This window comes from Poecilia latipinna, unplaced genomic scaffold (assembly GCF_001443285.1).
Source record: "Poecilia latipinna isolate Pla-1442-1.1 unplaced genomic scaffold, P_latipinna-1.0 Scaffold498, whole genome shotgun sequence".
Taxonomy (NCBI): Eukaryota; Metazoa; Chordata; class Actinopteri; order Cyprinodontiformes; family Poeciliidae; genus Poecilia; species Poecilia latipinna.
In genome coordinates, this window is record NW_015113114.1 from 142,976 (window position 1) to 165,137 (window position 22,162).

At 38.9% G+C, this 22,162-nt stretch overlaps 1 protein-coding gene across 6 annotated transcripts in view; it reads left to right on the forward strand.

Annotated features, from left to right (window-relative positions):
* Nucleotides 1-22,162, forward strand: part of itga11a (integrin, alpha 11a) — a 64,457-nt gene that overhangs the window by 36,308 nt on the left and 5,987 nt on the right. For all 6 annotated transcript variants that reach the window (XM_015040156.1, XM_015040157.1, XM_015040158.1 and 3 more), the window contains 14 exons: nucleotides 893-1,041; nucleotides 3,339-3,482; nucleotides 8,031-8,234; nucleotides 9,519-9,649; nucleotides 9,757-9,923; nucleotides 11,553-11,692; nucleotides 13,406-13,516; nucleotides 13,601-13,686; nucleotides 14,654-14,864; nucleotides 14,944-15,042; nucleotides 20,687-20,763; nucleotides 20,861-20,944; nucleotides 21,140-21,230; nucleotides 21,348-21,461. In XM_015040156.1, the coding sequence (XP_014895642.1) occupies nucleotides 893-1,041; nucleotides 3,339-3,482; nucleotides 8,031-8,234; nucleotides 9,519-9,649; nucleotides 9,757-9,923; nucleotides 11,553-11,692; nucleotides 13,406-13,516; nucleotides 13,601-13,686; nucleotides 14,654-14,864; nucleotides 14,944-15,042; nucleotides 20,687-20,763; nucleotides 20,861-20,944; nucleotides 21,140-21,230; nucleotides 21,348-21,461 (1,808 nt within the window). The remainder of the gene's footprint in view (nucleotides 1-892; nucleotides 1,042-3,338; nucleotides 3,483-8,030; nucleotides 8,235-9,518; nucleotides 9,650-9,756; nucleotides 9,924-11,552; nucleotides 11,693-13,405; nucleotides 13,517-13,600; nucleotides 13,687-14,653; nucleotides 14,865-14,943; nucleotides 15,043-20,686; nucleotides 20,764-20,860; nucleotides 20,945-21,139; nucleotides 21,231-21,347; nucleotides 21,462-22,162) is intronic.

Here is a 22,162-nt window from a genome sequence, read left to right on the forward strand (position 1 = left end):
AGTGATTTAGATCCGCTTCTTCAAGCTGCAGCCCTCCTTCAAAACGTCTATTCGTCTCTCGTTTGCTTCTTGCACATATTTCCTTGTTTCGTTTTAACACCACAGACATTTGCTGTTATTGTGACTCAGTTGTACCTGAATTTGCCACATAGTTTGGCGTTGCTGTTTGATTTCATTCTGCCTGTTTACAGAAAGACACTTCAAACCAGGCACTTTACAGGACAAACGGGTCATAATCATATCCAATGTACAGAGATCAGTTATTGGTACCAAATCCATTCAATTCACCAAAATACAATTATTCAAAGCTGTTTACATACAGTCCAATTGAATCCAATTATAATATAACATTGTACACTACAGTTGGTCCACTAATGTCATTTGGTAAAATGAATCAATCTCTGGAGTCAAAGCTGATTTCATACTTCCCACATGCCGAGCAAGCAGACAGGATGACTGGTTTATAGCAAGAAGAGGACACAAAGCAAATAAACAAACAAAATATTGGTACATCTTTTGAGAAACTAAGAATGCACAGCATTAATAACAACTATCTCAAAATGTTTAAACAGTAGAACGACAGAGCCGGCTCTGGAAAGCCACACCAGTCTTAACTATAAGGTGTTTTCGTAAGAAAGTGTTCATCTTTCTTTTAAAGATATTTATAATGTTTGCCTTGGCAACAGTAACCAACTTAAGCTTATATAAAATGATACAGAATTTGAAATAGAGAGACGATGGAGGAAACATCGTGGGTTTGATATGAGAAATTAAAAGAGAGAAAGGAAACCTAAAAAAAAAAAAAAAACACATTACAGATTTGCATTCTGGGAGTAAACCATTGTTAAATGATGTGTGTGTGTGTGTGTGTGTGACTGTTTTACATCCTCAGGGTATACCGTAACATCTGTGGTGTCATCCAGAAATGGCCGTCTGCTCGTGGCTGGAGCTCCACGATTTAACCACACGGGCAAAGTCATTATCTTCACCCTGAAGAACACGGGGAACCTCACCATCCTGCACTCACTCAAGGGCCACCAGGTACAGCAGCCATCTCCACTTTACCAACACCACGAAAAAATAAGACAAACCGGTCCCATTTTAAATAAACATAAATGTAAGACATCCAACCACCAAGATCTAAGAGTAGATTAGCTAGATTTTTATTGAAATTTGATCAGTGTTGACCAGATTCACAATATAAATACAAATAAAAAGAAGCTTGCAGCTGAAAATAAATTAAAACTGAGCCACACAGCATTTAAAACATATTTTCATGAAACCACCAGAGTCAGTCGAATTATTTTTAGGTGGAAGTAAATAATGTTTAAAGATTTTATTGCATTTCATTTCATTTTCTTTTAACATGGGGATTTTCACCCAACCTGCGTACTTATTTTAAATGTAGGCAAAATATAGATTCATATAAATCTTTCTTTCTGGACATTTCATTAGAAGCTATATTGTCTATAGTTTACTCGGTATGTATAGAAATAATGTTCAAATCATTTATATATAAAACTGCAGATTTTCCTTTCATGTGTCCAGTGCAAGTTACATAAATACAAATAAAATGTAAGTTTGAAATTGGAGCTCAATAAAATGTCTGTGATCCACTGCAGCAGTCCAAACTACAAAGGCATATTGAACTGCATTATGATACAAGTTTCAATGAGTTTTGGGACTCCCAGAGAGCTGCAGATGGTACCTTGAAGTTGAATATCAGTGTCTGCAGAAAGCCAAGTTCAAATCCAGCATTGTGAATCTGGCCGTTTTTTGTGCTCACACAAGAGCACAAGAGAGGCAGCTCTTCACAGCCTGCGATCCTGGAATGATCTCGCTTCAGCGTACATTGTAACATGTCAACAACAAGTTATCCAGAGCAGCAGATGTTGTTTTTTTTTTGTTTTTTTGTTTTGTTTTGTGTTTTTTTTTTTTTGACTGAACTATTCCTTGAACTTACAGCTCTGGAGCAAATAACTCTTTTTGTATCATTTTATAGCCAGATGTTTCAAATCTGTTTCAAAAGAACTAGATGATGTTCCCTTTACTCAAGCATCTGATTCTGACTCTATAAAACTTTAAAAGCTCAAAAACCATCAGGATCCTCGGCTCGCTGCGACTCATCATATGCCGCCTCTTGCTTTCAACATTCAAGTTCAATAAACACTCAAGCCCATCAGTAAATCATTAAACTAATAAGGTGGATTTCATTGTGTAGCGTTATAAAAATATAGAGCCTTGTAGAAGTACTTAAACCCTTTAAAAATATCCTTATCTTGTCATTTTGCTTCATTTTACTTTGCCTTAATTATTATTTTGGGTGATAACCAAAACAAACCAAAAACCAAAACAAACCAAAACAAAGTAGTCCACAATTAAAGGTTGATTTAAAAAAAATGAAAGACGAGAATCATCTTAAAGACTAAAATACAGACAGAAAGTTTTAAGCAAAGTTACAATACGACAAGCTTTCAATGTCCAAAAAATGGGGCGGAAAAAAGTATTACACAACTGCAAATTTCCCAAGACATGTCCGTCCAGCTAAACAGAGAGAGCTCTGGTCAGAGAAGCAGCAAAGAGACACAATTAAACTCTGGAGTTGCTATAAAGATTCACTGCTTAGCTATAACTATTTATTGACAGGAAAACAAGCAGTTGTTGCTCCTTAAATCTTGAATTTTATGGAAGAGTGGTAATAAGAAGGTCGTTGTTGGGAAAAAAAAAAAGTGAGACATCTGTTTGGAAATTAACCACAGCCTGATTGGGCAGAAGACAAAAAAGTGGAAAAATGGAGGGAGGCTAGTACTGAACCTTGTGGCCGACTTGGAAAACGGTAAATCCGGAGGAAAAACTAACACAGCATATGACCCCGAGAGCAAAATATAGCGGTGGCAGCATTATTCTGTGAGAATGTTTTTTCTTCAATGTGGGACATGGAAGCTGAGCTGGTGGAAAGATGGATGAAGTTTAACATCTTAGAAGTAAACCTTTGAGAGGCTGCAAACATACAGCCAGAGCTAATCGGATCAAATCATAATTATAAATCTATAATTGGGTCCCACAAAGTTTTCACTTACAGCTTGCTGTGTAATAAAAGCATAGCATAAAGTAAAATGTTATTTGAATTCATAAAAATGCCTCTTTTCCCTTCCATTTTATAATTAAGTGCTTCGTTGTGTTGGTCTCTAACATGAAATCCAAAAAGTGTGTAGAAAATTTAGCTGTCGTAGGGCAGAATGTGAAAAAAACAAAAAAAAAAAAACATTGCTTCAAATGTAAATGTGCCATTAAAATAAGACGCTTGACTTATAATCGCATGTGGGTTTCTGCTTCAGATCGGCTCCTACTACGGCAGTGAGATTGCGCCCGTGGACATCGATGGAGACGGCATCACCGACAACCTGTTGGTGGCAGCCCCCATGTTCTTCAGTGCAGGCATGGAAAAAGGGAAGGTCTACATCTACAGAGTCACCGAGACGGTGGGTATCGACTCCTTAAATGCACAGGACACCGGACCGTTTTAATTAAGTTTCGGCGAAACAACTCGACATCGCAAAAGTGGGTCAGCACCTGCTCTAAACCAGACGTCCCCAGCTTTATTGAAACCACACCTGTTGGCACAATCAAGGTTCGACACATGACCTCCTCCTGATCGAATGGGAAAACCTCTTTGTGCCAGCGTGCAGACTTTATAGGATGTGGAGAGTGAACTCAGGAGGAAAGTATTCTGCCCCTTCCGAGCCCGGGCTCAAGCACACCATTTTGGACGCGAGAAGCGTCTTCAGAAAGAAAAATGTTCCCAGTGCTCCAGGTCTGTCTCGCTTGTTGGGAAAATGAATGTCCTCAGCTGGTTTAAATTCAGAGAGCAGGCATGGATGAGGTATTCAAATGTCTGTCGTGGCCAAAACCACATCACACAGGTGGCAAGTCTGAGCTTTCAAGCAAAACATAAACAAATCATACCTTAGCAGTGCGTCTCATCGTTAAGACAGAAATGCCACATGTTCAGGGCAGTTAATATTAATGATGTGGTTGATTCAGGTGTTGCTTGAGATGCTGCTCTGTGAATTGGTGCTGGAAAAACACTTGCATTCATCTCCGTGGTCCTATTAAATACTTGGGACGTGCTCACGGATTCCACAGATTAAGGTTAAATAGAGTCGTGACACATTTGGTAATAAGCACTAAAAACCTGCCTACGTAGCCTTTTGATGACTAAACTTTTCCTTGTTTTTAGTTTTGTACTTTTTGCTTATTGGAGTTATTATATCCAGTATTTTTTTTTTTTTTTTTTTTTTTTTACAATTTTTATTAGACCTTCTAACTTTTCTCTGGACGAGTTCAGTTCAACTCCTCTTAGCTTTCTTTGTTTGGTGTTTTAGTTATCTTTATTCTAAGTAGTCTAAACATGTCCATACGGAAATATTTGCCACAAAACCTCTTCTAAGAATTTTATTAACTAATGAACCAGAACCATATATATTATACGGCTATTCAGGTTCTTAATAAATCAGAAGATAACCTAAAAGCTCATTTATTTCATTCATTCTGTTCAAGATTAAACTCCTACGTTTTTTAGGTTCATTATACAGCGTGGTATATTTAATTTAGATTAATACAGATGATTATAGCTTACAATTAATGAAAATTGGAATTACAGGAGATATAAAAGACACAGGTTGCTTTAATCTGCATTGAGTCTGGTGTCTCTCATCAGCCTCTTGACTATAGAGTCATCACAGGCTTTATGTCAGGTCACGCTGCCGGCCAATCGACAGCGATACGATTGTCATTCAGCCAATCAAAGGTGTTGACATGTTTGGTGGTGTGGACAGGTGCCAAGCCCTGCTGGAAAATGAAATCCACATTTCCACAAAGGCAGAAAGCAGAGGGAAGTATGAATATAAAATGTCCTGTTGGCTGGTCTGATACAGGCCAATAGTGGGATTACAGAAAGCAGAAGATGACACGATTCCTGAAATCTTCGCTGACTGGAAAATACCTAGACATCAAGCAACTTGAATTCTGTGCTCTTCCACTCTTAACTATGGGACGTTTCCAAATCACGTGTTAAATTCACTTCCAGCTAATAGTGAAGGTTTGAACACTGAGCAGCTTTCCAGGCCGTTTTCTCCTAAACCCCGGTGAGACCCAGGTCTGACGTCGTCTCCTGTTCAGGAGTGGCAGCTGTTATCACAAGCTATTATCAATGAATAGATTAGTATTTGAACCCATTCTTATTTTTGGAAATTTGTTCAAAAATGTTTAGATAAAATTTGATCCCCCAGCAAAATGGGATTTAATACTTATTTGAAAAACTTGTGTTGGCAAGCAGAGAGCTGAGTCTGTTACTAGTTCGCCACCTAGTTCACACGTCCATGAAGACTTTGCTTTTGTCCCTCTCTTCTTCACAGAAAGGCTCTAAATCTTTTGTGATTCTTTTGGCTGCTTCTCGGCCACCACACCCCTTGAACTTTTCGTACATTTATTCATGTCAAACACACAACCGTAACTGCATTTAACTTGGAAATTATGTGAGGGAGCTTCCAAAATAAGGCATAATTGTGAAGCTGAAGGAAAATTGTATGGTTTTAAAAATTCTTCATTCATATGTTTTCAATTCATTTCAGTTAAAATGTGTAGAGCAACGGTAAGCTGCAGTCTAGGTACCAAAATGACAGCTTATGAGATTAATAAAAGCACTATCTGCCTCATATTGTATGTATTTGTGATTCTGATGCGGTCCGGCTTAAAAACACACGATTTAAATTACTAAATTTAAACTATGTGTGTAAATAAGGAGTATTGAAAATGTGAGGTTGGAGTAGAGAAGGAGCTTTTAGGACAGGTACAGCAAAGTCGATTTCAATCTCTGCACAGTGTGTCCTGAAATCTGGCAGTGGATGAAAAATAATATTCCACACATTATATCGTCTGACACGTTCGGCTGTCTCGCTGTGGACCATTCGTGACCTCTCGGTGGCTCCTCACAAACCATATGTCTTAAATTAAACAGCATTATGTTTCCCTGTTTCTTTATAAATCTCCCAGTTTGTCACATATCCTCACATCAGGTAGCTGAGAAGTAAAAGCCTCCATTTAAGTCAACTTCGCTTGCATTCACACAACTGAAAAAACAAGTGAGCTCATGTTTAATCTGGCAGCCATGAGTTTTATTACTGTATGACTGTTTGATGCCAAATAGAGCAATGATATGGATGACTACTAATGGACTCCGGTTCCTTTTTCTCAGACTTTTGTCTGAGACTTTTTCCAGCAGTCTGCTTGCCTCTGAAGTCACAGTTATCTTCCATGGGCCTTAGCACTTCCTAAGAATAGAACTTCAAATAAATATCTTTGGCTGTAATGCTTTCTTCTTTCCCTCTCAGAACCCAAAGGTGAGATTCTTTAGATTTTTTTTTTAGTGCCTGAAGTTTCAGTTCAAAGAAAAGCAAAACAAAGAGTTATGTGCAAAACACAGATGTTAATCCAAACTCGGTATTCTGTTAAAAAAGAAAAAAAAAAAAAAAAGATAGAAAATAAGTGGTCTGCGTTTTCTGTATCAGCAATGGTTTGAAGATAATTGATGCAATAAACTCTAATGAATGCAAAGCACAATAACTTTCTTTCTCTCGTTAAAACGTTTCAATCCAAGGATGGAGGGTCCTTTCACATCCCGATCAGCGTTCTACTGGGAAACGAACAGAACACATACAGTTCCTACATGTAGGATATGATTTTCTTTGAGAAACAAAAAGTCAAAATGCTATTTTGAAGGGTAATTTTTGGCCAACACTCAACTGATTAAAATTGAGCTTACTTGCTGTTTCACTTGGGTACATGTGTTTTTATGATATATAAACTTAATAAATGCTTCCCCTCGTTTTTGTCTGTGACCATCACATCTTTGAATCTTCTTCGCCATTGATCAGTGTGTCCTCGTTAAAAAGACGTCAGTATGTGAGACTTTTGTTTTTAATCTGTAGAATCTGGGTCTTTTTTATGATTATCCAAAACACCATCTTGCCAGATTCTTAACAATACGCACTGGTTGTAAAAAAACATTGCTTACCTTGTTGCTGGAGCATATAGCACGAAAAGGAGCATAAATTGCTATTTGTTCAGTTTACCATGTTGACTCTTGTTCACAGCAGACAGAGTCTCCCGAAATAAATTTGGTGAGGTGAAGTACAATCATTGATTTTAGCAACTTGTAAGTGCAAGGCTGGCTATTACCAGGGATTCAGTGACTACATTTTGGCACCACATACAGACTTCACATAGTTTTTTTTAGAATGTGATGAGTGATATTTTTTGCATGGAGCAAAGGTTGTAGTAAAAAAAGATGCTGTGTTTTATGGAACTTTTAAGACAAAAGATGCTAGTTTGTTTTCATTAGGTACCCACCTAAATATTTTTGTTGACCACTCTAAATCTAAAAAGTGGCTTTTTGCAGCGGTGACGGCAGGATGTCTGAAACTACTCCGCTCTTTAGCTGAACATCAAAAACAGGCAGAGGCGTTAAGCTGGTCTCCTAATTCTGACCAGCTGGATGTTTTCCAACATGTCTGGAATGTGAACATCCAGTCTACGTAGGCTCCATATCGTAGACAAGACTTAAAGGATCTACTGGTAAGATCTGCGTGTGCAACACATCGACAGAGATCCTCTGGAGTTCAACGAGTCGCAGCTAAAGAAGACCTGCAGCCTGTCAGGCTCCTGGTTTTGATGTTGCTGCTTATCAGGATATTTTTACACAGCACAAATCTAGTCTTTCTCTATATGTAGACAACAAAACCTTTGATGGGAAACATTCAAAAGACATAGAAGTGCAAGCTGTATTTTTATAGAAAGGGCATTTAAGTCACATTTTAGCTTACGTCCAAAGCAAATGTTGCTCAAATCAACTAGTTTATTAGTCGATCAAATGCCATATTTTTAAAACTGTGCCACAATCAATACCAATTGTGGGCAAGATTTCTCTAATGGTTTATTTGATACATGTACCTTTTTCCTTCTCGGCTCAGAATCGTTTTGTCCCAGAAGGAGCGTTGGAGATCCACAACGGCGGCCAGAACGCTCGCTTCGGCTCGTCTCTCGCTCCGGTCCCTGATCTCAATGGCGACGGCTTCAACGACCTGGTGGTGGGAGCTCCGCTGGAAGACGACCACAAAGGCGCCATTTACGTTTTCTTTAGCCACCACAACAGAATACTACGAAAATACAAACAGGTAGGGCATCCGTAAAAAATTACAGATGAACATAAGTTTTTTATGTTTTACTTTTTTTTTCCAAACGCATTTACACTTCTACTGAATTTGAAATGCCTAAAATACATTCGTGAGCCTGACATTATCAGACGTTACTTCAAGTATCTGTGAATATGCCAGTTAATAACAGACAATAACTAATGTTGTTCACATAGGGTTAGGTTGGATTTCTTTGAACTGAGATTTTTTTTAAGCTTGAAACGTTTCTTTACTTGTGATTTATCTACATATTTAAAATTATGTACCACATCATCTTGAGTTTGTTGAAAAAATAAAAGCATTTTCAGCGTGGTGGAAACCACCAAGCTAAGATATACTTATTACCACAAAATGCAAAGGTTTAGTGGAACTGGACAGGACAGTTTACACAAGCTCAATGAAAATGTCACAGCAGTAACATCAGCAGACACTGTCTGCACTGATGAAGATTTACTCAACTCAGGATGACAGACGCTAGACGTGGTTGACTAATCTCATGATTGTTTCATCATTTGACCACTAGAGGCGCTAGTTGATATATGGCGCATTCAACTTCAGCCCAGGAAGAAAAATTATACCATCATGAGAAATTTACTCTGATCTGTCCTTAAGGTCCAGTGCACTGTAAATTTTACACCCTTGAATTAAAACAGAGTTGTGTTTTGTTATATTAATAAGTTGCTGCATTTATTTTTTTTAATTTAATGTTTTGGCTTTAAAAGAGTCTTTTTAAGTGTCGAAAAATAACACAGATTCAATACTAAAACTTAACTTGTCACTGTTGATTATCTGAAGACTCAAATGGAGGCTCATGGCCTTTAGTCTGTAGAAGTTAAATCCATAATTAAATACAAGTTGCTGCTAAAAAAGCAACAGAAACCAGAGCAAAAAGTTCAGATGCAGCTGGAATATGGAGTTACAATAGTGTATCCTGAGCAACATAGGAAATGCAGAAAGGAGATGCAGAATAATAATTCAGTCAGTGTGACTGAAAAGGGATCAATCACACTGAACAAAGTAATAAAAAAAACTACAAAATTTATAGACTGCTGAATGAAAATTATTTAAAATGTCCTCAATTACCTTTTTTTTTTTTGCTTTTATTATTCCAAGATGCTGGTGATATTTAATGTAATGTAATATAAATAATAATAATCATTAGGAAATTATGTTCTTGTTACTTCACAAATAAAACTTTCTTCTTTTCAATAAAAGCTGGTGTTGTAATAATTTAAACACATTCTTCGTCTGCTGTCTGTCGTCCAGAGAATAGCAGCGGTAGATCTGGCTCCGGGCCTGCAGTACTTCGGCCGCAGTATCCATGGCAACATGGACATGAACGACGATGGTTTAGTGGACCTGGCAGTGGGTTCCCTCGGTGCTGCCGTTCTCCTCTGGTCCGTATATAAAACTCTGCTAGTGCAATTATTATTTTACGCTAAAACTCTCAGAAAATGTTTTCCAGAAACACTCCTAAGCCTCACCGCCTTTGTGACCCTCACAGGTCAAGGAGCGTTGTGCGGATATACGCCAATGTCAGGTTTGAGCCCAGCAAGGTGAATATCTTTGTCAAAGACTGTCAGCGAGGTGGCAAAGACGTGACTTGCATGTCAGCGATCGTGTGCTTCAACATCACTGCCAGGACGGCCATTCCTCCCACGCAGGAAATAGGTGAGCCAGCAAAAACAATCATATGCAGGGATAACATCTGCAGTTTGCTGCTTCCTTCCCTCCTGTATCAGTTGTCCAAGCTGTTTTATGTAATACCTATTATGTTTGTTGTAATTCAGTCAGAAACTCAAAAATAGGTTACAGAAATATGTTTAGTTACACAACCATTAGACTCGTGAGATCTGTTGACTTCTTTTATTAGCCTTAGGATCAACAAATCCTTTTTTTTTTTTTACAATTCAAATATAATTGTTTCAAAATTGATTGAAAGTATTAGGTTATTAAAGTGATTAAATAAGTTTAATAAAGGCTTGCAAAGCCCTGCTGCGTTCTGGCCGCCTGTAAAAACTGTAATGGCTCGTTCTGTCCAGAGAAAAAGCTTTACTAGCGGTAAGAGATTCTGGCCTCGCTGCTTCTTCTCTGCCAAAATGAAGCTGCGGCCTTGAAAACTGCTACGTCGGTACAACTCTGCCACATTCAGATGCTTCTTTAACTGTGTATAGATCTGCATCTCCAGTTGCTTCTATTCACAATATAGAAATGTTGACCACTCTCTTGCAAAGCGCGCAAAAAGAAGCAAGGGTGCACCGATTGCTGTGATTCTCAGACCAGTGCTGAGGTAGATAAGATCGAGGAATCAGATCGGCCTCACATGTAAGTATTGGCCGATCACCGATTTCCCAAAATTAAGGAAATTGGCGCCATTAAATCGACAAATCGGCTGGCTGATAAATTGGCGTAATCCTAAAACGAAGAGCGCTGTGGCACCAAAAGTGACCCACAGGAAGTGTGGTTATTACTGTGCTTACCATTTGTTTTAGCAGCAGTAGCATCAGAGCGCCGCCTCATTGTGCACAGGGGGAGTTAAACTTTTGACCTGGCGACATCTTCATCAAATCTACTGGCCTTGCCAGAACAGAAAAGAGGCAGAGAAAAGGGGAGTTATCTTGCCCTTCATGGCTGAATGCTGCAGAACACATTTGTTTGATTTTTTTCCCTTCGTCATGTCTACCGAGTAATGCGTGGCAGATGTTCTGGTGATCGAGAGGTTCCTGCGGCCTGACGAATTTTTCTCCTGCCTCGATCGAAGTTAATCTCATTTATGTTTATCTATTTACAGTATTTCTGAGCATTGTCTACAAAACAAAGACCCAGATTTTTACATTTATTTTTTTAAAACAGAAATCGGCTGTGAAGCCCTTAGACGTTTCAAGTTAGAGTTGTAACATAAAAAAAAAGAACCAAAACTTTATAACTGATATCTCCACATATGAATTTCATTTCTGCATTAAGAGTCTTGCAGGTTTCCAACTCTCTTGCTGACCTCAAACATAATGCATGAATAATTTCAGACTCAGTAGATTTTTCCTCATTCCATTACAACATAAGCCCACAACCAAATAACATCTAGCACAATGTGTTCTGGGGAAAGCCACAGAGTTTGGATTCCTGTATGGGATGGTCACACGTTGATAAAATACACTAAGTCAAGAGATTTTTTATTTATTTTTTTTTTCAGTGATATTATTCTCCATGAATTTTATTCAATCAGCCAAACTTCTATGAATTAAAATGTAACTGTTTATTTACAGAAGTGGCCACTGCTAATTCCGTTTCTGGTCCAATCAGGGATCAGGTATAACGTCTCCATTTTGGAGAGACGTTTCAACCCTCGGGCCGTGATGGATCAGCCGAGCAAGATGCAGCCTCAAAACCTGACGCTGCTTACTGGAGGTGAAGCCTGCGAACACATCTACTTCCACGTCATGGTGAGGCTCACAAGGTGGAAAACCAAAGTCACATGACGGCATGAAGCCAAAATTATGTTTTTGATTGTTAATTTTATATATTGATAGTCAAAGGACTGACATCTCAAACAAGGAGGATTCGTAGGGAAAATTCTGATGTTCTTGTACTTTATATCATTTAAATGTGTTCTGATGCGTACGATTGCTGCTTCTAGCTAATAGACGCAGCTGAACATGATGTACTTCTGCAGTGTCATTAGTAAAGTACAGTGGTAAACCGTGGCTCAGTGAGCAAGATCTTCTGATCAGATCCTGTTGTAGAAGTCCAATAATTCATACGCAAAAGAAAACTAACATCCAGAAAAACAATACATTTCTAGTGTTTGTGGTAAATCCTCTGACCGTTAATCAAACCATCACACTCAGGAACTCTTTGGTTGAATGCAGAATGAAAGACGGTAACCAAACACACAAAACCATCCACACAGAAAGCACCAGAAAGCTAAAACAAAGAACTGATCGAAACAACAATCTATGAAATCTAAACCACACTTTATTTCAAAACAAAGATTTTGGACAGGGTTGTCCAAAGGTTGTCCTGTGATTGATTTTGCGCCGTCCTCGGCCACAATTTAAGAATATTACCATTTTCCCTTCCAACTTATTCGATTGACAACGATTGATTCAGAGAGAGACTTATTAGTCATTTATCAATCACATTTTTTGGTTTCGTTTTAATTTCACAGTAAGTCCACAGCAGGACTGTGACTTAAAACCAGCACCCAGTTATTCTGTTCTGTTTTCCAGAGAAGAATGGCCTTTACCCCATTCTTGTTGCTGAGCAAGGAAGTTTTTAGACAAAAACCCCCAAAACAAAACAGAAAACTATGCACCTGAGAATGAATAATGAAACTGTATGTCATTCTTTTGATAAGGCAAATGTACATTGTAGTAATATGCTATTGTCTCCTTTTATGCCTTTACTGATGAGTCTCTCAGTAGTCCAGCAGCTTACCAGGTAAATTTTAGTTTTCCTAGAATTTCCTAAATGCTAGGAAAACTTCAGTGCGTAGTCCCATTAATTTAATTGGAAATTACCTGACTTAAGCAAAGTTTTTCCAAAATAAGTAGCGTCCATTTTCAAAACTAAAATTCACCCTGCAGCGCAGGCTGAAGAGCTGAAAAGCCACTCAAATGCTTGTCTTTCTGCTCTACACTTGCTGAGTCTTCTTCTAGCCATAATTTCTGACATTATGTTAAAGGTGTGACTCAGATTGCCACACTGAGCTGGTCGGCTTCAGCCTTTCTGTTACAGCCTCTCTGCTGCTGAGGGAAGTCAGCTAACTCTGCAGTGAAGAAGCCCTCAGGCTCAACTGTTATTGTTTTTCTCTACAGAGACATAAGTGACTGTGATTATAAAGCCCACCTACATAGATGAAGGATTTGATTGGTTGATCTTTCCGACACTTTATGACCAATCCCAATTCTACCATGTACCCAGCATTTTCTCTCAGTTGCTTTGTTTCTTCAGATAAAAAAGTAACAAATGTAATAAATTCACTCATGAAAAATGAGCTTTAACTTTTGGTTGTTATTGAGTTTAAACAATGTATGCCTTCAGAGATGCTCTTGAGAGTCTGTGGCAAAATATAGGAGTCATTGCCAAGAGTTGTAGTGACGAACCTATGTCAGTGATTGCTGTTTGAGCGAACTGGCTTCCTTATTTATATATAGGAGACCACGGATTATGCAAGACCCATAGTGTTCGCTGTGCAAGTAGGACTGGAAGAAACAGACGAGGGACCAGTTCTGGATGACAGCTGGCCTGCCGTTGTAAAGACTGAGGTGAGGATACTTTTAAGTTGATGAACAATTATTAGACTGAGCCAAAGTAAAATTGCTAACAAAGGGATCCATTTGTCTGAGCAGCTGCCCTTCTGGAATGGCTGTGATGAGGACGACCGCTGCATGCCGGACCTGTCGCTGCAGAGCGCAAACGACCTGATGACTCGAAAGTGGGTACACTTACAATAATCACGGCACATGTAGCAGTGGGTAAATGTTTGGAAAGTGAATGGAATTCTCCAAAAAGTTCAGGAAGGTTTAGGATCCTCTCCTTAAAATGATTCAGCCAAAGGTTGACACCAGGGCAAAGCTTGCTTAAGGATGTTCCTGCAGAATTTTTAGGAGGGCTAACATATTGTAAAGAAAGGCAACAAAGTGGCTTCTTCTAAATAAGAAAAACATCAAGGACTATGCAGGAAGTTGTGAAATGTGACTTGAGAGACTTGGGGGAAGTTATTTTCTCAGGTGATGCATCCTGTAACAACTTAGATGTGACACGGACAGCAGGGAGCAGGGGCATGAGGGGTGTCCCGTAAGACCGTCAGTTCCCGAAACTACAAAAAGAAAACCCTTGTAAAAAAAAAAAAAACGCACAAGGTAAAAAGCATGTCAGGTCAAATGACCCCGTCTCTTAAGACTGCGGGAGGATCAAACTGTTTGCAACATCTGTCCAAACAAGAAACAATGAGTCCTTCCACTACCCCTGAGTCAGCAACAGCGGATCATCTTGATAATGGTTGCTTACTCATAGTTCTCCTAAAAAAATACGTCTATGAATAAATGGGATCAAAGCCCCTTAGCCCAATAATCCACAGCAAGTCAGTAATGAACAATAACTTTCACATCACAAAAAACATCAATTGTAAAGTTGACTCACCTAAGTTACATTAAGCTTCTGGCTAGAACATCAGAAGCTGTCGATGTCTGGAGAGATGGTTGAAAGGTTGAAAAAGAAACCAGAACAAGACACTGACAAAAACACGTAACAGTACCGAAACAGTAAAGTCTGCAAAGAAAACACTTCTGTTGGTCTCAAAATTTATAGCCACAATTATGCATATATGTAAAAGAAGCATTTTCTCTCCCACCTGCACTCCGTAAACTCAACTTCTGGCTTCTGTTTTCACTGTCTCCCAGACAGTTCTGTGCTCGTCCTGTGCAGTCTCGAGGCGTTTTCTGCCGCCATCAGGGCGGAGCAGGGTCGGAAGGGTCACTGCGGGTCGTTGAGGGAAGCAAAAAGAGGATGGTGGTGGACGTCAAACTGGAGAACAGAGGCGAGAACGCCTACAACGCCCTGGTCAACATCACATACACGCCCAACCTGCGCTTCTCGAGCCTCATAGTGAAGGTACGCCTCGATCTGTAACCTGGTCTGCAGTTTCGTCTTCTTCCGTGCGATAAAATCTGAACGTTGTCTATTATTTCAGGACACCTCAGAAATCAAAATCGACTGCAGCACAGAGGAGAAGAAGAGAAATGAGAAGATCTGCAACGTCAGCGCACCTTTCATGCGAGCCAAATCACAGGTATGACAAACACAATGTGAATTACTTTAAAATCACATTCCATACTAAAAAAAACTAATAATTTTGTAAGAGATAATAACTTTGAAAACATAAGTTGCTGCTTTGAGATGACCTTCATCTGCATTTTCTTTTTATTGCATCTGATTTAACAGCTCGATTAAACCAAACAACACGTTCAAGATTGCAATCAGCATTCATATCTTAATTTGTATCCAGAATGGATTTAAGTGGGATTTATTTATAGGCCTGGGAGTAGATAACATCCCTCACAACCCTGTTAAATTGCTGCAACCTAATACCTTTTTCTCCCTAAAGCTCTTAATTCCCGACTTCACTTCTAGCCGCTTGAACTCTAAATCTGAAAGTTCAACCGCAAAGCAAGAGGAGGAACTGCTTAAGCAAATAAAACTCAGTCGGCTCTGGAATCAAGAAGGTTGCACAGTACAATTTCAATTAGAGCTTTAAAAACGAAGCCTTGAAGAGATTTTAAACATTCCTTAGAATTAGATGGCAGTGATTTTTTTTTTTTTTTTTTTTTTTTTTTTTTTTTTTTTCCCAAAAAAACATTCAAGTTTTAGAAAGTTCCTGGCTAGGATTTGTCAGTCAAGCTTTGTTTATAGGTGAGTAGTGTCTTGCCAAAATCGGGTCTGTTAAGAAGCTGATAAACAGTGAACATATTACTCGTTGTAGATAACAAAAGAGAAGCAAAAGAGTCAGTTCTTCAGCTGAACCAAGCTAATTTCTGCTGTCTTGAATAGAGTCTTAAAAACGGCGTGATGGGAGCGCCGGGTGGCTCAGCTGATGAGACTGGGTCCTGGGTTTGACTCCAGATCTCGGGGCATCCGCTGCATGTCTCCGATTCTCTCGCCTCCCTATTTCATGTCCACTTAAAGACTGCTAATAATTAAAAAAGAAAAATGGCATAGTGATTTATGCAAATGCATAATGGATTTTCAAACAAAGAAAATAGTCATAAGTTGCAGGTTGTGATCTTTCAGTAGATATTAGCCATACACAGCTGCAGTAACCAGTTTTCTAACTAAAGAGATTTAGAAATTAAGGTAATTCTTTCTTAGTCCCACAAGTGAGAAATTTGCAAGCAGGAAGTGAATAGAAACAGCACAGTATGAAAGTAAAATAAGGTTAAATTCTTCCGGTCATAGTAACTGAAGAAAAACAGCTCAGTTAAAAAAAATTAGCTAAAGATGATACAAAAAAAAAATTACAAATATTGTCGCAGTTTAAGTGAAAGCTGTATGAGTGATTTTACCTCTCTATTAAGTTGTTCCTCTGCCTGGAAACACTTTATATGTACTGTAGGCAGCCAGAAAGAATGTCTGCAAACCTCGATGAACTGGAGCAACAATGGGATGGAAAGCAAGTAAAAATGTCTCCACAACAATGAGACACAGAATAACTAATTCAAGTAAATGCTGCTAACGGTGGCTGTGCAATCTAGAAAACTGTGGCTTGTGTTTAGTTTTTATTTTTGCACAAAGCTTTTTGTTATTAATTTTTATTTAATAATTTTTGGCTTCTCTTCATGGAGTTTTCATGTTCTCCCCATGCAGTGAATATTTGTGTGACTGGTTCTGTCCTTAGTGCTCTGCCCCACCTATTGCTAAGCGATATCTGGAGATCACCAGCCAGTCCTCCATCCCCCCCATAAACACTAACCTGGTGCAGGAAACACGATTTTCTTTTTTTCTCCCCTTTGCTTCATCACTGTGGCACCAGGTGAAATGGAGAGAAAAATGTTGAGATCTTATTTTTCCCTCATCTGTTTCTGATTTTACTGTCAATGCTGCTGTTTCTAACCCTCTCCACTCAGCTTTAAAGTCAGCACTATTTACGGGACTCCACATTGTTGTGTGTGTTCTTTTTTTTTTTTTTTTTTAAAGGGAAGAGACTTAACTTTATTATTTAGAAGGTGATGTTTGGACGAACCCAGATAAGGATGACATTGGTCTTTTATCTCGCCGTTCATATAAAAGCACCTAAACTCCTCTTTTTATGTCTAAAACCCGTCTTTTCTGCTCATGTGGTGATGATAATCTCCCTCGCTTTCCATATTCACGTAAAATCTTTTGTGGAGAAATAAAGGAAGAAGCTCAAACCATGTATTTATAGCAAACAATGCTCGTCGCCGGGGCAACAAAGCATCCAGCATCTCTGCGCCGGGGCTCTCCGGCAGCTGAACCTGGAGCACCCTTTAAATCTCCCGGAGTGATTCATACCCGCTCATTCGGCCTGAACAGCATCCAGAGCCACAAAGCTGGACTGCTCTGGTCAAGTTCCTTTTAAAAATGTGGTGAATGTTAAACAAGGATGATTGTACACCTGGGCAACTGCCAAACCAGTCCGAACCACTCTTTCACTGAAGGAAAATAGGAACTTTGATGCAAGCTTCTTCTTTTTTCTTTTCCTTTTTTTTTTTAGGAAAAAGGCAGTTTTGCCTTCTTTGGTTACTTCACTCCAGTGCAGAATACAAAAAAGATTAAAAAAAAAATACTGTGAACTGTGAACTTTAAACTTTAACGTTGTGCACACGTTGGTGGCCGTCCTGGTCAGCTTCTTGTGGATCCACTCGTAGTTTGCACCTACTGGTGCTCATTAGTTGGTGTCTTTGTTTAATTAAGATTCCCCTCTCAGCATGTTTCACTCCAGTTTATGTCCCCACTGCAGAGATTGTTTCGTTTTTTTTCCCCGAGCTTGTAGCAGGAATCTTCACAGTGCCGGTCAGCCTTCCTCTTTCGGAGGCATTGTGGTTGGAGAAAAGAAAACAAGAAAGAGACCAGTGGGGAAAAAAGAAAAGAGACACGGATAACAAATTGTCTTGGTCAGGACACAGAAGCTGTTGTAGGGAGTATGGGTAGGGTTTTGGCTTTATTGAGATACATTTCTGCCAGCTGATGTGATTAAGCTAGTAGTAAGAACTTTAATTATCTCCCAGCTTGAATATTGTCAGATGATTTGGGCAAAGACTTCAATTGATGCAGAATAAAGCTATTTAGCATTGAAGTGTTCCTGCAGGACTAGCATAGACACCATACATTTTAATTTAGACTGGCTATGACAGCGTGTTAGCTACTATCATCAACATTTATTTTTTTATTTTTTTATTTCAAAGTCCAAGTTTTTTTGTACATGCAGTTGAAAGATGTTTTCATATTCCCAGGGCAAAAACAAATTTTCTCAAATGCATCTTTATTCACAGAGCAATGAGAGACGGATTTCTCTACCATTAACTCTAGTTAAAGTTGAACAGAAGTCAGTTTTAAAAAATAAGTCTAAATATTACAACATTTTTTAACACTTATGTCACATTACAACAACAAGCATCACTGTATTCCATTCAGTTCAAGTGTATTTAATTAAGTAAGCATTGTTTCATGATAAAAACCAACGTTTGCAGGGATCCCTGAGTTTTGTTACAGGACATTACTGAACAAACGGCATCATGACGACTGGTTTTTCACATCCCTGGTTTAATTGTTACAACGGTCTAGTCAAAACCCTTATATTACTGAGCTCTGAAGAAAATCATCTTCACACATTCCTTTCAGTAAATCCAGTTTTTGAGTTGGAGCTATTTTGCCAAGAAGAATCACAAACACGCTCAGATCCTGCAGATGTTCTGCTGTAGGCATAAAATCCCTACAGGTGGTTTTTGCACCAAAACTAGCAAAAACATGCAGTTTTCCTTCCACTTCCACTTCCCAATAAGACATTACTTACAATTTGGTCAATAATAGGAAATTCCAATTTAATTCATGGAGGTTTGCAAAGTGCCAAAGAGTGAAAGATTCATGGGGGTATTAGTACTTCTGTAAGGCGCAGTAGGTGTACAACGACCTAATATGTTTGCACAGTGGATTTTACGTTATTTATGTCCAAAAAGGTTCTGAACATATTTAACAAAATTACAATTTTAAAACCATCCAAAGGGATGCTTATCTTTTTTCACTGCACACATTATTGACGTGTCGTAGTTAAAAATCCATCCATCATTGTTCAGTTTTCAGGGGGCATGGTGCCTGAAAACAGGTCAGCAGTCCAACACAGATCCAAACAAACGGAGCTGGAGGCGATTTTTAAAAAATCTCCACTTAATATGACGAGCATGTTTATCAGACTGCGGGAGGAAACCGAGATAGCATTTGTTTCTGCGTGTTTCGTTTCAGGTTTTTGTAATGAAAGGAACATAACTCATCAGTCGTAGCGTGCTCGTCACATTTGTTTGGTCTTAATAAATACAGTAAGGTCACAGTCTTCACGCTGCGTCTGCGGTTTGTCTCAGACGAGCCTTTACGTGGAGGAGGGAAGCTCCGGTAACCTTGTTGTGAATTCCTCTGTGGTCAGACTGGATCCATCAGGATTTCATTATGCCACAGAGGATTGTAAACAATGCTCGACTCGACTCCGCTCCTGCTCTGTGCGCCGATCGGACCGTCGCTGCTTGACAGACCCCGGTTTGTTTTTGCTTTTTGTTCGGGAACATATTCTTATCGCTCTCTTTTTCCGTCTCTGTTTCTGTTTGATCCCTGTAAGAGTTTTGAAACGCCCTGAACTAAAGGGATTTTCCCCCTGCTGTCTTTAAGTAGCACCCACTGTGTGAACGACTTTCTGGGGTTAAATCCAGAGAATACAGCAGGATATGTTTATGCTAAATCCATAATTCAGAGCCTTTACAAAGCGTAGATCTGTAAAAACAGCTTGTGGAGACATTTCTGACTTACTGACGCGCCTCAGTTAATCAGAAAATCACCAAAAAGCCTATTTATATCAACGATCCATTTCCAAAAGGAATGACTGTAGAATATTAGCATTCAGTATACAGACAGTGAAAGCTTCATGCATTTATCTTTATTTATTTGGATGCTTTCGACTTAGAGCCGATGAAAACGCCAGATTCAACTTCAGAAATTTAAATATGACAGAAAAAAACAACAAAACATAAATGTTATCTTGTGACCGACACAATCATGAGGAGGACTGGTGGCTCTCCTTTAGACACCCGATGGATGGAGGGTAGACAGTAAAGGGTCATTGTGAAAGAACCTGGTTGTTCACAAAAGGATGTATCCAAGCATATTAGTAGAACATTCAGTGGAAGGAAAAAGTCTTTTTTAAAATACCAAGTCCAGAGTTAAGAGCTGAGTTAAGCCACTCCTGAAGCAGACACTTAGAGGTGGATGTAAAGTGTGTAATGCACTAGAAAATGATGAACATAAAGTCTGAAGGAAGAGTGGAAAATGATCCAGGATCCAAACTGAGGACCAGTGAAAAGCCTCCACACTCGGTGGTGATTTGAGAAGCCAGGTCGTCTGCTGGTCTTATGGCTGTTTAGTACGTAGACGTGCCTTTCAAAAGGCCGACCTCTCTGTAGTGTGTCTTTAACTGGACTTATGCAATATTTGAATATACTGAGAAAATAAATGTTTTTTATTAGCTGCATAAATGTTCAAAACGGTAAATAATCGCTTGACGTGCATTGCTTTGTCATGAATGCGAGTTTCACTTTTTGAGTGACGTTACTGAAATTAATTCACTTCTCAACTTCTTATCTACTTCAATTTGATGCACTTTTGTATCTGCAGGGTTTTAGAAAGAATTATTTTCTTTTTTTGTTTCGCTGCTGCAGGTGTCGTTTCGCCTGGAGTTCGAGTTCAGTCGTGCCGTCTTCCTGGACCACCTCAGAGTTCTGCTGGAGGCCACCAGGTACAAGCTGCACACTTTCTCCATGTAACGGATCTCTTCTAAACATGGTTTTCTACGTTCAACAAAGACAAAAGCTGTGCACTCGCTCTCTCTACAGCGACGGCGAGGAAGTGAACAGGGCTGACAATGTTAATGACATTTATTACTCACTGAGTTATGAGGGAGACCTTCTCTTCACCAGGTTTGTCAAATTCCTTAACTTCTCACCAAACGGGTAACTTTGCTGAAGTTATTGCTGTTATTTATTTATTTATACTTGGGGAAATACAGAATATATTTGCTAAGTTCAAGTGAAAATGGAATCTAAACTTAAACAAAAAGAAAATACTTAAAACTGTGGGGTGCCTCTGTTGGTTTTTACTGCTTGCATCAAAAGGGACTCGAACCCGACGCGCTACGAGATCAAACCAGAGCTCTCGCTGGAGGAGCCCGGAGTTATCGGCCCTCCTTTCAACTTCACATTCCAGGTGAGAAGGAATTTTTTTCTCACCCGATTATTTTTAATGCGTCATACAGGAAAACGCTGCCTGGAAACGTTTCACACCATTCCCCTCTCTCTCTCCTTCTCTCTGTGTGGCTCTCAGATTCAGAACCTTGGGTATTTCCCGGTGAGAGATCTGCAGCTAAACATCGAGATTCCAGAAATGACGAAGAATGGGAACCAGCTCCTGCAGATATTTGACTTCTACATCGACGAGGTGAGTTCACAGCCTGGAAGTGAATACGTTTCATTTAAATGACAATTAGACGTGAACCCCAACAGATTTAAGTTTGGTTTCAAAACACTCACACTTTCCTGCAAAAAAAAGATTAATTCATCTTGATAAATAACTTAATACTAAAGATGTTTAAAAAAGTACCCTTTGGGGTTTTTTGTTGCCTTTTCACTCATTTTTAACTGCAGATTTTATTTTAATGTAAAAAATTTGACTCTGACCCATGAATCAGAAATTTTCTTTATTATTTTTTTTTTTCACGCCTTCGCTCCTCTTTCGAGGCGAGTCCCACAGAGTTAAATCAACTTAAAATGTAAAACACCTGTCTGTAGGACGTTGCATCTCTCAGTACCTTTGCTGTCTTTGAAGAAGTTTTGAACAACATGACTTTATAGATTGATTTAGATCTACCTCTGTTATGCCTGACCCTTGTTTAGCTGATTTGTTAAAACACTTTTCAACATGGAGCCATGATCACCAGATCGAATGACAGGCCAGAACAAAACATCTGTGCTGACAATTGATCGTGGCCACTTTAAAAGTTCACAAATTACACTCTGGTTCTTTGAAAGCAAATCATAAAGAAAAAGGAATGACTTATAATTTTGCACCCTCTAATTTATCTGGTAGGCATTGTGGGTCTTTTTTTTTTTTTTTTTTTTTTTTAGTCTTCTTCAAAACCA